This window comes from Sardina pilchardus, chromosome 12 (assembly GCF_963854185.1).
Source record: "Sardina pilchardus chromosome 12, fSarPil1.1, whole genome shotgun sequence".
NCBI lineage: Eukaryota > Metazoa > Chordata > Actinopteri > Clupeiformes > Clupeidae > Sardina > Sardina pilchardus.
This window is the reverse complement of record NC_085005.1, coordinates 16,283,274-16,298,377: the sequence shown is the minus strand read 5'-3', so window position 1 is coordinate 16,298,377 and position 15,104 is coordinate 16,283,274. Positions and strand designations below refer to the sequence as shown.

At 40.5% G+C, this 15,104-nt stretch overlaps 1 protein-coding gene and 1 long non-coding RNA gene across 5 annotated transcripts; one reads left to right on the top strand and one right to left on the bottom strand.

The window, feature by feature from the left end:
• Positions 1-228: 228 nt before the first annotated feature.
• LOC134097675 (protein max) lies at positions 229-6,648 on the bottom strand. 4 transcript variants are annotated; one of them, XM_062550606.1, is made up of 5 exons: positions 6,492-6,644; positions 6,064-6,090; positions 3,471-3,578; positions 2,324-2,447; positions 229-1,905 (listed from the first exon to the last, which is right to left on the bottom strand). In XM_062550606.1, the coding sequence occupies exons 1-5, from the start codon at positions 6,525-6,527 to the stop codon at positions 1,727-1,729; spliced, it is 474 nt and encodes a 157-aa protein (XP_062406590.1). In that variant the 5' UTR covers positions 6,528-6,644; the 3' UTR covers positions 229-1,726. The 4 variants fall into 4 exon arrangements, with proteins under 4 accessions (XP_062406590.1, XP_062406589.1, XP_062406592.1 ...); XM_062550605.1 differs by having other exon boundaries at positions 3,456-3,578; positions 6,492-6,642; XM_062550608.1 differs by lacking the exon at positions 6,064-6,090 and having other exon boundaries at positions 6,492-6,648.
• Positions 6,649-12,461: 5,813 nt separating this feature from the next.
• Positions 12,462-13,981, top strand: LOC134097545 (uncharacterized). Its single transcript, XR_009940924.1, has 4 exons — positions 12,462-12,570; positions 12,767-12,823; positions 12,939-13,055; positions 13,331-13,981. It is a non-coding gene; the product is annotated as an uncharacterized LOC134097545 (long non-coding RNA).
• Positions 13,982-15,104: the final 1,123 nt, after the last annotated feature.

Sequence of the window (15,104 nt, the reverse complement as noted above, 5' to 3'; positions counted from 1 at the left end):
TGTTTCTGAAACAATTTGGTAAGAGTGTAATGCACCAATTTCTAAAGTTAGATTTCACCGCTCATTAGTCATCTGGAAGTCATAACGCGAGACGTCTGGAACCGTACGGATCCTTCCCATTCAAATGTTTTAACCCGTTCCAGACTTGTGTTTTTCCTCAAACATTAGGTATCCATATGTTATGCTTTTGATAAACCACAAGTATAACAGTAATTTAGTCATGGACCATTTGTAAAGGATAAAATAGTTTTTTTTTATTTATAGTCTCATAGTAAAGGTAGGCCTCAACTTGCAAGACAGTTGTTGGCAGTATGTACAACATACCTGTAGTTTCCATGGAATGGAATTAAACAAACAAAAGACCTATTTAGTATACTCTAAATGTCCTAAATGGAAAAAAAAACACAAATGGTAAAAGATACATACATACATACATACACTCAAGACACGCGCACACACACACACGCTCACACCTCCAACAGGCAAAATGCTTTTATGGGGGAGGTTCTTTAAACCCCTTAAATTTAAACCCGCAACATTTAAAAGTTTACCTTGTAAAGCAAAACACAACAGTTACCATTCCTTTTTTTTACCTCAATCAAAAAAATGTGACTTGACATTCTACGTTTTTCATAACACGAGAGAAGTACATCTAGCATATCAGCAGTGTTCCCAAGTATGCGTGAACAATACAAATTGTACAACATATTCAGAGGCTTTGAAAGTAATCATCCAATTACAAAACCCTGAAATCTAAACTGAAGTAAGCCATCTAAATTCATTCTCTACATCAAGCTAATAGGACAAAAGCACAAGTTTGGGAAAAATTCTCTACTTCATGACATCAATTTCAAACAAAGGAATTTCACTTTTCTTTTTCCATAAACAAACGTGTTCAACCACTTTTGAGAATCCTGAGGTGAGCTTGCTTTTACCGGTCAATCGTTGCTGCTATGTAGAATCACATTCTTTTGTGGAAAAAAATATTCCATTCATCTTTGATGTTTGTTTCTACAAAGGTAAACTGCTCCTTGGTGACAGTTTGTAGTGGGCTGTGTGTGTCGTTCTAAACAGGTTCTTTTAAGATTAATCAAAACAGGAAACAAAAGAAAATGACGCGTAAACAAAAGTTTTTTTTTTTTTTCCCCGCAGTGCTTGGAGATGTACATGTCTCCCCTGCTCCTCCGGACTCCACGTGGAGGGTAATGAGAACAGATTTTTAAGGAAGGAAGGGAGAAAAAAAAAATCAAAAACGGCAAAAGATGTATGGAGTCCGTAAGTAGCGAAGCTGCCTCATCCGGCAATCTGGACAGTCCTGTTTGTTGTTGCCAAGACGCCGCTGCTGGAGTGGGGGGGGGGTTCCGACAGAGCTGATGAAAAGGGGGGGGGAGGTGACCAAACTCAAACAAAAACAGGTTACACAAACATAATTTCATCTCTTCAGAGAAATTAAAATGGTGAAGATGTCGTCCTTCTGCAGGCCAGCTTATTCACCCCCTCATCTGGACTAAGGGTTTGGGGGGGTTTGAAGGGTTGGGGCACGGAGCGAGGCAAGTGACCGGAGAGGGATGGACAGAGCTAGGAAGCGGAGTGGAGAGTCTAAGGGCAGGGGTGGGGGCGCAGGGACGTAGATTATGGGGTGCATGGGAGTGGATTTAAGGGGGGGGCATAGGGGCCATTTTACCCCCCTCCTCCTCCTCCTCCACTCACTGGATGCGAGGGGTCTTTAGCTGGCCTCGGCGCGGAGCTTCTTCCGCGTGGGCGGCTCCTCGGGCTCGGACTCCGAGCTGGACCCAGAGCCGCCGTCGAACGCGGACACGGTGCTGCCCTTGGCGTTGGTGTAGCGGCTGCCGTCCGATGAATTGTAGCTGCCCTGCAGCCCCTTCACCTTCTCCAGTGCACGGACTGCAGGGACGGACAGAGACAGAGAGAGAGAGAGAGCGAGAGAGAGAGAGAGGAAAAAGAGAGAGGAAGGGAGGAGTGATTGAATGAGGGGAGATGGGGAGATTAGGAAACATGAGTAGGAGAAAAGAGTATTGAACAGAGTTGTCAAATAATTTAAAATTATGTTACAAAAGGCCAGATGTTAAAATATGTCTGTCTAAAAATGACTTGGTGTGAGATCGGCATCTATCAGCATCTATTCCAATATTATAGCAGGAATGTTCACTGTATAACAAAAATACCTTTGCTACAATTCCATAGAAGATGAGCAACATAGTAAGAAACTATGGTTTGCTCCTGTATGGAACGGAGAACCGGGACGGGCCGAGCTCAAGGGGAACTCCACCTGTCCCAAAGTCCTCCGCCCACGGGAACTCACCTTGCTGCTCCAACAAGGCGTTTTGTCTCTTGAGGTCGTCAATATCCTGCTGGTGTGTGTGGTTTTTCCGCCTCATATACTGGATGTACTCTGTGGCTTTGTCTAGGATCTGAGCCCGAGAAGCCTATTTGACAGATCATCAACAACAAGTCAACGAACTGAAAACAACAGCAACACGATATGTGGAAATATAAGGCTACCAACACTGGCTAATGAACGGCCAGATGTGGGGAACAACTCATTCAGTATCTACATTACAACTGTCTTAAGATGGCTATATACAGTGCTCCACATCCTCCCAAGATAACCTTCTGTTATCATTCTCCCTCCTCACCACACAGAAGTGATTAAGCTATTTAGAAGGATTCGCTTACGCACATTAATTTATCGATGTAGCGGTTACATTATTTGTGAGAACAGGATGTCTATGAATACGGTTCCAAAGATGATTCTTGCCCAATAACATCTGAGTAGTCAAAATAGTGAATGGTGTGCCATAGTAGACCAACAGGCAACATCCAACGGTACAAACGTTTAAATAATGCACCAGAAACGAATGCCCTGAAAGGCACTGTTTTGTTTTGACTGACTGACTCACTTATCACTCACTTCAATCGTGGTTTTCAAGTTTATTTACTTATGTCCTGTAAAGCCCTGATGGCTATCTGTTCGGGCTTACAGTTTGTTCAAACTCCCTCAAGTCAAGGGCTTCAAAACAGGAAGGAGCAACAAATGTCTTGTAATTACGTTCTGGCACAAGGCCTAGCTTTAGGTCACACATCCCTTACTGTAGGTTGTCCATTTCACCCAAGGATCACCCCTCATCTCTTTAAACACACAATACCAACCATTCTCAACTACATGACTCCCATTACAAAGTTTCCACAGAAACCACTTCAAAACAAGCATATTTCATAAACAAGCAACATTACCGATGAAAACTAACTGGACATGAGGACAGACATTCAAAGGCAAAGAGACTTTTTCTTATGAATAACCTCCCCCTAATTTACTATCTAATTCACAAATTTAACACTAATTGTTCACATACACTTGTCCCCACATCTGGTGAAACACATAAGCTTTAGTGATAAATAAATAGGATAAAAAAGTAGAAAAGAGTTTTTTTTACCGAAGGTTTACCAACCTTTTCCCCTTGCAAGGCAGGGACGGAATCGCGCAGGCTGTGAAAACTGTCTTTGATGTGGTCCCTGCGCTTGCGTTCCAGCGCATTGTGATGTGCTCGTTTGTCTGCCTGAAATGAGAGAGAGAGAATCACACACGCACATTCAGCCAAAGGCCCATGAGACATCACACACACATATGCCAGTCCCTCTCATCCAGTCTGCGCCAAAGGGGGGTAGGGGGGTCGGATTGTCGTCGCGAAGAAAAAACTGCTGCTGCTGCTGGTGGTTGTGATGCGGCTAGTGTTGATGCATGGCAGACACTGGAAGAGTCAGAGCAGAATCATGCCCCCACTAGTTTTACGGGAGACAAGGGATGATCACTTAAGACATTTGACTATTATTGAGATGCTTAAAGGAAAATGAGGAGTAGATCTTCTCGGCAGAAGGTGACAGGACAACTGATGATTTGACTGGTATTTGTTTTCTTGGCAAAGGCCTGTAACAAGGTATGTGTTTTAACTCGCGTTAGCAGATATTTAAAAAGTGATTATTTAAATCAATAATAATTTGATCTCAGGCATTAGAATGCACTGCATTGCACTATGCCCCCCCTGCCCCTTCCACTATAGTAGTTGTCAATGCACTGAGAGAATAGTGAGAATACAGTTTGGGAAAACAAACAGAATCCCTGACCAAGGCACTTTTCCCTAACCTGTAAAAGGGAGGAGGGGGTCTCTAGTTCAAAGTGAAAATTACATCTGCTGGAGCCAAATGCCTCCAAACAACCAAGGGGCTTGGCCCTCTGTGGTCAAACCTGCTCAGCCAGCAAGCCAGACACAAAAAAAGTGCCTTTGTCCTTTACTTCAATGGCAGCCTAAACTGATTGTTACAAATATGTGATTTATTAAACAGGTCATACGTTCTTAATTAAGGGGGAACAAGCTTCAATGTTTTTTCCAGCTCACTAGAGACAATCCCCAAGAGTGCTTTGGACACCTTATGCATGAGTAAGAGCCAAGTTGAATAATACGGCACTCGTCTTTGGGACATTGCAAGACTACCCCACACAGCCTTTGCTCAATACCGCAGCAAATCCAGATCAGCCATAAACAAACATGTGACTGGCATTAAAGGCACGTGCTATTTTGGTGGACTCCTCTAAAGCAAACTAAATAAAACTTTAAAAAGGACCAGGAAAAACACAGACACGGTTCAGTGCATGAGAATGGTTAGGCTTTGTGTGGACGGGTGCCTGGATGTTTGGGGAGGGATCTAAACACATAGGCTACTCTAGCAAAGCCGACACCCTCAAAAGAGTATGAATCTCTGACTGACTTTATAGGCAGTTGGGTGCTGGCACAAGATGTTATCTCTGGAGGGGAGACTGTGTCTGAAGACAAACCAGTCACAGAGCAGAGAAGGGATATTCCAAGATATTTCAGGATACTTAATTTAACTTAGTCACGTCTGAGCACCAACAAGCTACAGCCATTATGACCATTTCAATGTACAAGTAAGGGTGTTGACTGGAAGGCTTTTAACATTAGGCAAAGTGAGTCAATCGTCCATTCATTGCATAAGGATGAAATGAAGAACATTCGTTGGCTGTTGGCTGGAAGTGTTAAACACACTTCGATTTCCAACGATTACACGTTATGTAACAACGTTTAAGACGAAAAAAAACTTTCTGCGATGTCTCTCAGTGATGACTACACATCCAGCTATTTCCACGCAGCTCGGCCATATCGGACACCGCTGTTTTTCCTCCACACAACAGATACGTCACTACTATAAGCTGCCCTCGAGCTCGCGTGTCGGTCTATTATTTTTGCTATATTTCTAGTATTGCAAATCGCCACAAGAAAAAAATATCACTATATCATTATTTGTATTATTGCAATTCGGTTTTTAAAAAGGCTATGGCACGAGGATAAATGTAACGAGTCGCAGTCATCCCGCATGCAGCACGTCAGTCATTCGAAGCACAACGACCAAGCTAGCAGCATCGGATCCGTGCAACACACACTGCTATTGGTGTGGTTTGTAGCGCTGGTATGTTAACTATCGGTTAGCGAGCGAAAAATCGTAACCTTCTCGACCAGCAGAAACGAGCAAGTCCTGACAATATGACTGATCCCATCCAATTTCAACATAAACACACATTTTTGAGTGGATTTAACGTTAGCTGTGTATGTTGTTCGAGTAGGCTGATTCGGTGGACACAGTGGCGAGACGACAGTCGACCGACATATCCAACTAAACCCCCATCTCCCTAAGCTTCAGACGTTAACAACATCCTCTCTCTATTGACCTAACGAGGAGGAGTCTGATCATAAAGTGGATGTACTGATGGTCAACACGGCTGTAGAACGAGCAAGCTGTCTATTTATACAGATTTCAACTGCAGAAAGCCTCTCCACCAAAGCCAAATATATCGATACAATTCTTTCGATTTCATAACCACCGTGAAACTTTGTTGCAAACTGGGTAGCCAACGTTATGTTTATCAACGTCACCTACCCGGAAATTAACTGTGAGTTAGCTACAACCAATACAATTGAAATAATAATATTAAACGTCTATTCTGGATAAATAGCTCCGTTAATTACGCACCCCAGAGTTAAATCTCGGTGATTCTTCCTGTAAAAGAACAGAACAGAGATGTATTGACACGTTAGCACAATTGTTTAGAAAGAAACTGCTGGCTATAATCTGCTTACACTTGCTATATGAGAAATTCAATATACTATCATACTTATAATTATGTCGTGTACAGCAATCAATATCCCCACCATAAAACCACAATATACCCCGATACTAGTCCAACTTGCTATCCATCAACCAACAAGCCGCCTCCGACTCGAATATCGAAAACTCAGTGCATCAGCTTGCAATGTAATGCTAGCTGCTAGCAAACGTAATTTCTCTAGCACCTAGCTAGCTGTCTGGGTAGCTAGCTACATTTTCTGGGTGATCATAGAATACAGATCTACCTAGCTAAGAAAACTTAGAAATAAACCAATAAAGACATTTATACTCACGTCACTATCGACCTCGATGTCATCGTTATCGCTCATCCTTCGATGGAATACTTTATCTAAACGAAACAAGGGCCCGAAAACAACATGTAGCTAGGCGCAACCCTATCCAAATGAACAGTGAAGTCTCACTGCAGAAGCGAAAGGAGATCAACGAATTCCCCACACGTGACTCGCCCACACAGGAACCATGTACCACTAAACGACACGCCTATGCGACTGTCGAGGTTGCATGTGGATTTTGTAGTTTTATTGTGGAAAAGTTACCACGTGAATATTAAAGTATTACTGAAGTGAAAACTACAATCCCAATGTTCTGGCTCAGTGGTCGCTCTGATCATACGTAACATGTATTTTGTTGTACTGGGATTTGTAGTTCAGACAGAATACATCAGAAAGTCCTAAAATGAGACACGTGGACGTGTAGGCTAAGATAAAAGCGTGTCTATAATAATCATATTGGCGGTGTAGCTTTCTATCCATCTTAATAGTAATGTAGGCAATAAGTCTTATAGCATTTCTTCTTGTAATTATTATCTGGTATGGCAGTTAAAAACTGTCAGTCAAGCAAGGTAGGCCTATAGCCTAAATAAAAAGATCAAGAGAGATGCCTATACACATAGGTTGACAATTTTGCTATTTTACATTAGCCTATTTTTATTAGGCCTAGTATTATAATTGTACTATTTCATATTTTAAAACTATTAGCCTATATTACTTTGTATTTATGTATGTATTGGTTTATTTATTTATCAATTATTTTATAATTTACATCAACATTCATTTAGCAGAAATGAGCCACAGACCCTAGGTTGTTGTTAGGCTGGAGTTTTCCTTTAAGGCTTCTGTCACAGACAGAGCTGCTTCAGCAGAGTGGCCAGTTAAATTGATTAGGATCACAGAGGTCATTCCATGAGAGGAATTCTGGGACCTGTGTGGAAGCTGCCCTTTCAATAATGAGTTATTGGATAATTTTATTATATGATAGGCTTATTCATTATTTATTCTTTGTTCATATTATTGTTGTTGTTGTTATTGTACTAGGCTATTTGACTGTAGTAGTAATCTATTGTTGTTATGTGGAATAAGAGTATAATGATGTATTAAAAAAAAACAAAAAAAAAACAAAAACATGCAAAAGCCACCACAACAAACAATGTGTTTTTTGACACTGATGTATTGTCTCCTAACCATTACAGATCAAGGTCGTGGGCAAGCTCTGATTGAAAGCCATACTGTTTCCCCCCACCAAATCTTGTCCCAGATAAAGAGCTTACATACTGGATTATTAAAGCTGATGGATCAGTTAATGTGTACAAACAAGAACAGTGCAATGTCTATTCCCCTGAGAGCTCAGAGGACCACATTTATGTATTGGGGTGTGTGTGTGTGTGTGTGTGTGTGTGTGTGTGTGTGTGTGTGTGTGTGTGTGTGTGTGTGTGTGTGTGTGTGTGTGTCACCCAACAAAATGAGGGACACAATCCTTTTTTCCTATTGTGAGACCGGGACACAATCCTTTTTTCCTTGTGTTGTGTTTTGTCCTTTCCCTCACCATATGTTATGGTGAATGATGGCTATTATCTAGGCCTATGTGTGTTAGTGTTACAGGCCTATGGTTTGTTGGACATTCTGTTTTGTATGTCTTTGCAAGTGTAATGTCAACACTGAATAGCTTTCAATAAAGAAGCATAACAAAAATCGGGGGTAAAGAGAATGAAAATATATTGCTCTGATAACTGCCATACGTGTTGTGCCATTTGCTGACACACACACACACACACACACACACACACACACACACACACACACTGGGGTTAAAGTGGAACAGTCCGGAACTGTCTGCCTTTTTTATTTGAGTTCATCTGTGCAGATACAGTTGCAGTTTTTACAGTTGCTGTTCAAGCCAGACCAAGTGGAATGGACCAAGTCGAAGGTGAAGTAATATTCAAATTCCACAATTTTAACAGGCTAACAACCTACAACTAAAAGAAACTCTGACTCTGATACATGTAGGCCTATGCTCTGTTCATCTGCTCAATTGACGATCAGATTAGCTGGAAGGTATCTTAGCTCAGCTGGCTAGCACTCAGCTTGTCAATAACACTGAAAAAATATTGTCCATGAATACTTGTCTCCTAAAAAAACACAATGGCAATGTTATCACTTGTTAGCATCAAACTGTGCCCCAGTAAAATCTCAAGTCGTGGAGACATCACTTGGCTACCACATGAACGCTGAATCTTAGCTTTTTGCACCAATTTGCTATCATACTTCGATTCAGACAATTAGCATTGAACTTAGGCTACATGTAATTTAATATTTGAGTTATGCATACAGCTCTGCACACCCTTTACTCTCATCTGAACTCTTCACTCAACTAATGGCAAATATCCCACACGTTAGGCCTATTACAAATGCACCGCACAGTGGTAGGCTAGGTCCATAAAATATGACCGGCACTCAGTCCTGCACATTCTGCAAAAACAAATCATCTTTTCAATTTGTCTCAATCTTCTCCATCCCCTATATTACTCTTAATTGCGTGAATATGTGTGTATATCTCAGCAGAAAGCAGCACAATTCAACATCAACTCTATCACCCACCCTTTGCTCAACACCACCATCTAGAGGCCGAAGGGTGCACAGTCACTAAATGTACACATAAATGAATCTATTGTATGATCCCCTATGGACAGATATACACAGAACTTTGCTTACCTCCAGAGGATGTTAGGTTAGGTTAGGTTAGGTTATGGACTAGGTTTATGCGGACCCTTGGGACCAACATATCGTAAACATTGCGTTATTCTTGGTGGCACAGTTCAAGTATTAAACCTTTGAGCATCTCTGTATGACCGCTATGCACACACACACACACACACACACACACACACACACACACACACACACACACACACACACACACACACACACACACACACACACACACACACACACACACACACACACACACACACACACACACACACACACACACACACACACACACACACCTCCTGACCTGCCAACAGTGACAGAGTTCTAATGTTTTTAATTATGCCCTGGGCAGCTGGATTGATTGATTTAGATCTGGCAATAAGAAACAAGCACGGTTTCTCATGTGCTTCACCCTACCTCCACCACCTTAAATTACAAACCCAGAGGGCACACATGCGGATTGATAGACTACAAGATGACATTTACATTTCTTCCGTTCACAGAGGCTTTTATCCAGAGCCACTTACAACAAACTCACAAGATTAGATGACATCTCTCTCAACACTAGATGGCGTTTATGCCTTAGGGCTGTGATGATCACAGTTATCAAGTGTACTATGCTTTGAGTGGCATTCAGGACTTATTGGCCAAAATGGGGGAGCTAGTTAGTATGCCAACAAATTTATTTGAGAAATAAACTGCTGCACCACTGGCACAGATGATATATTTCAGCGATATTCTGCAGAATTTCGTGCATTTTCAGAAACTCAGTGGGAAACCAACATAGGCAAAACCTAATTTTGCTCAATGGTCTTTTTGGCCCCCACTGTCGACTTCAAGGCTGCACTGCCTTGCCTAACCCTCCAGGCGCTGCCTTGAAGTTAACCGTGGGGGGCCAAAAAGACCACACTTACCATAAAAACTACCATGTTTGTAACTATGATGAAAGGAATGAAAAGATGCATGTGTTATCTTATGTGGTCTAAAATATTGAATTATTAGTGACTTTGGATCCTATATTGCAAAGCTCCCCATGGTTTGAGGTTCACTGGAGATATATATCACATGTATTATACTGATTAATAATCAATAAATTGTGTATATGATCTGATGATATACGAAGCACAATACACCGACTAAAAGTCACTTAAGGGTCATTCCACGCCAAATCAACCAGAGCCCACGCACTTGCGTCTCAAAAAAATCTGAAAAAAATACCATGTGTGCCTATGTTACCCAGGAGACACTCTGTAAAATGTTTTTGTGCTAAGATCAATACTTTTCAAGTAACAGCCAGTTTTACAGGGGGAGGGGGGTGTCAAATTTGTTCTACCTCTTTTTTTTGTCAAAGTTCACAAGCTCATTGCTCAAGAACTAGAATGTAGGACGCTCAAATTTTGCAGGCTTGTGCATAAATAGGAATAGTATGCAGTAAAATCACCACGAGTAGTCTGGATGATCCTGCATGGTCATAGCAGTCCCTCAAAGTTGATCAAAATTTTATTGGAGTTCTTGGCTGGGCTCTGTTTAGGCTTACAGAAGACATATTTTTACTCAACATAGGCTCTTGATTTTTTTCTCTTATTGAGATCAGTAGAAACACTTTCCGAAAAAGCAATGAAGAGAAAAGAAAATCCATCAGGGACTGAACAGCAGACCTCACAAGTTTGAAAAATAATTTTGGATCTCATATTCAGAGCACCCTAACACCTTGTGGGAATATACAAAGATTTTTTTTATATTTTTTTCGTTAATCTGCATTACCTCTTCTTTTTGAAAACACCAATTTGACTTGTCTTATGCGAATCTTTCTTTTTCATTTTCCACCCTACACTCTAAAAAATGCTGGGTTATTTCAGCACCCAATTACTGGGTTGTGGCAGTTTTACCATTTATTGGGTTATGTCAGCCCATGCTGGGTTATTTATCATAACCCAGCCACAGGGTTGGTGGTTTAGAACTCAATCTCCAACAGATGTAGGGCATTCTACCCACTAGCTGGGTCACTTAACTACTGGCAGCCCAAGTACTGGGTGAACTCATTGAGCAGCCCATCCCCCACCCCTGCCTGAATTTGCAACTCCAGATCTTCAACCGTCACTTTTTCTATCATGAATCTGACTGCAAGCTGTGTGCTGTAGCCGTCATCATATTCAAGGTAAGAATTATAGTACTTTTGTATGCCAATTGTAAATGGGAATTTATAAAAAATGTACTGTTTTCACAATGAAATATTAACCACAGCCGTTAGCCATCATAGAAATCATAATTAGTTAGCAAATAATAGCTAATCAGATAGTGCTAGCGAGCTAACTTTGCTAACGTTAGCGATGTTAGCTGTTAATGTTAACTTTTCCAGTTACTAATTTCACCTTCATGTGGAATCTTTAGAATGGTAGTTAATATCATATCTAGCAATAATCCAGTCTGAGACGTCGTTATGAATGTAGAGTGAGTTTTCACTGTTCACATATCAGGCGCAATAGCTCAGCCTACCTACATTTAAAGTGGCTGTTACCATGCTGGCTAAAGTTAGCAGCCAGCTAGCTGCTACAGACACAACGAAAGTTGTGGTTAACGTTAACCTTACCTTACGACCTTCCATGGGGCATGGGTCGTTACTTAAACATAATACATGTATGATAGTGTTGATGCATAATATGTAGTGTTGCTATTGGAAAGAGGACCAGTAAAACGAATGAAGTAGGCTAATATTAAGTTATTTGACCTCCTGATTTAGGGGCTGTAGTGTTGTATGCTCATTGATAGATCTGTCATATAGTGTATGTGAATGCGGGGGCATTTGGGGAATTTCTATTAGCAGAAATATAATGCCGACAAGTAAAGGGATTTTTAGTTTGTTTATGGTAGTGTTGGGCTTCATGTTCTTCATTTTATAGCCTTTTTTGTGCCATGTTTGATGACTTACACCGAGGCATATGTTTATTTAAGGTGCATGTGAGTGCAGTAGTGCATCAGTGATGGTCTTTTCATGTTCTGTGAGTTTTGCAATGTAATAATGTTAGCCTTCTTCTGTTCCCCCTGTTTGCAGGTGGTGTGAGGACTGCTGCCCTGAGACCGCTGTGTGCATTTTGGAATGTTCCAAATGTGTGTTACGTCCATACAGAAGAAATTCCAAGTCTGCAAGTGAGTTCACTCACCAGATAGAGACACATACTGTATACCCGCATATAGCATTATAATATGTGTGCATTTCTGTCTGTAACAGTTTAGTTTATCCCCTCCTTTCATGTGTCTGTTATGACTTTGTAGTGGGCTCTATCAACTGTCCAGGGCAAAGTCGGTCTACCCTGATGGCACTACCTGTTACCCTGACCTCAACGTAGTGGGTGTGGACTACAGGGTAAGTTATTGAGCATGCTCTTTGTTTGTCATATGTGCTATGTAATGCATTAATCCAGAAAGTAATCATGATTATTGCACTTACCTAAAGTAGTATTGAATTTTGCAATTTAGCCATATTTTCCATTGTTTGCTACTAATTCAGTTTGTTGTCCAGTATACACATCATTTTGTTTAACCTTATATTTTATTGACAGAGCCCTGATGTCAAGAATTAATATAGACGGTGATGGTGGCAAGGGTGCCTCCATAAGGTAATTATCATTTCTACCTGATTGACTTACCTTGCTTTTTTTTATTCTATGATTTTATATCTTAATCAACAATAACAAATTGTATGGCAATTGCTGTTTTCTTTTTTTTTTGTAGGTGCCAGAATTCCCAGCCTGGAGCCAGAGGCTGCTATTGCAAGTCATATGGGGGATGATCTATGTTAGGCGTCAGAAAGGTGGTGTACGCAGGAAGACAAGGCAAAGATGTGATTAGGTATGATATCACAGACATACTACTGTGCAGAAGTGTAGGGTCACTTTGAAATGTCCTCTGTATGAAAATAAATCTATAGATAAATATAGTGCATCCCCAAACTTTCTAATTGTGGTGTATATATTGTATACATCTGCATTACTTCTAACTATTGCACCTGACTTGTAGGCTGCTAGTGTGGGTTTGCTTTTATTTGTCACACAAGCTGAGAAGTTTGCATTAATTACATTCATAGAAGCTGTCAATTGTAATGTATGCTTCCTTCTCTCTTACAGACTACCTTCAATAAGACAGGGCAACAGACACATGACAGAAAGTGACTGGGAGAGAGAGACTTTGAATGGACTGGCCTGAAACTGAACTGGGTTTCCAAGTTTATGGTTGAGTTTAAATGTTAATGCTGTTATCAACTGTACTTTTATCAAATTGCTCATGTATGATGACTGGATTTACTGCTTTTTAACTTTGTATACATTTTAAATAAATTTAAGATTAAATGTTCAAGATTGTGTTCATTCCATCTCATTATACTGTAGCAGTAAATGTGTAACACAAAAACACATACAGTAGTGATAGATGTTCTATGTAAGTAATGATAAAGTACTAAGTGAGTAATTTGTTTAAAATTGTCAGCATTATATTCTTTAAACTTGTTTGCTTCTTAAAAAGGCTTTCTGCCATCTAAAAAATGAGCATAGCATAATTCAACATAATTGATGGGTCAGATAAACCCAATTAAAGAAGTTAATCTAAACCATTATTGGGTCAAAAAGACACAGTAATATTCTGGGTCACTGTAACCCAACATCCTGGTCAGAATGACCCAATATAACCCAATATATGGGTTGACTTTCTTACCCATATATTGGGTTAAATAACCAACCCAACATGCTAGGTCATTCTAACCCAAGACGTTTGCTGTCCAATAGTGACCCAGGCCCTGGGTGAGAAACAACCCAATTTGGGTCGTTTTCAACCCAGTAGTTTTTAGAGTGTAAACATGGACAAAATGCACCATTGAGATCAATATGTTTTGTCCCCACCCGGCAATTTCAGTGATTCAGTGATTTTAGTGGCACCTAGTGGTTACTCTATACAAAACAAATCTCTCAATAGATCTCTATGGTGCATTTTGCCCTTGTTCAGGGTGGGAAATGAAAAAGAAAGATTTGCATAAGACAAGTCAAATTGGTGTTTTTAAAAAGAAGAGGTAATGCAGATTATAGAAAAAAATATTTAAAAAATCTTTGTATATTCCCACAAGGTGTTAGGGTGCTCTGAATATGAGATCCAAATTTATTTTTCAAACTTGTGAGGTCTACTGTTCAGTCCCTGATGAATTTTCTTTTCTCTTCATTGCTTTTTCGGAGAGTGTTTCTACTTATCTCAATAAGAAAAAAAACCCCAAGAGTCTATGTTGAGTAAAAATGTGTCTTCTGAAGGCCTAAACAGAACCAGCCAAAAACTCCAATAAAATTTTTATCAACTTTGAGGGACTGCTATCACCATGCAGGATCATCCAGACTACTCGTGGTGATTTTACTGCATACTATTCCCATTTATGCACCAGCCTGCAAAATTTGAGCCTCCTACAGATTCTAGTTCTTGAGCAATGAGCTTGTGAACTTTGACAAAAAAAAGAGGTAGAACAAATTTGACACCCCCCTCCCCCTGTAAAACTGGCTGTTACTTGAAAAGTATTGATCTTAGCACAAAAACATTTTACAGAGTGTCTCCTGGGTAACATAGGCACACATGGTATTTTTTTCAGATTTTTTTGAGACGCAAGTGCGTGGGCTCTGGTTGATTTGGCGTGGAATGACCCTTAAGTTTAGCGACATTTTTTCCTCTGTCCTCAACAGTTTGAGCATGAAGAGGGATCATTCAAAGCTCAGACAGCCGTGATTGCATATAAAGCCCAGACATCTGACAGTGCATAGTTCAGGCTGTTGAAGCAATCTCTCAGTGTTTATGATTCTTGTAAACATTAGCCATTTGAGTGTGTGTATAAAGCTTATAGGTTGTACCTGTCAGTACATTCTGCAGAAA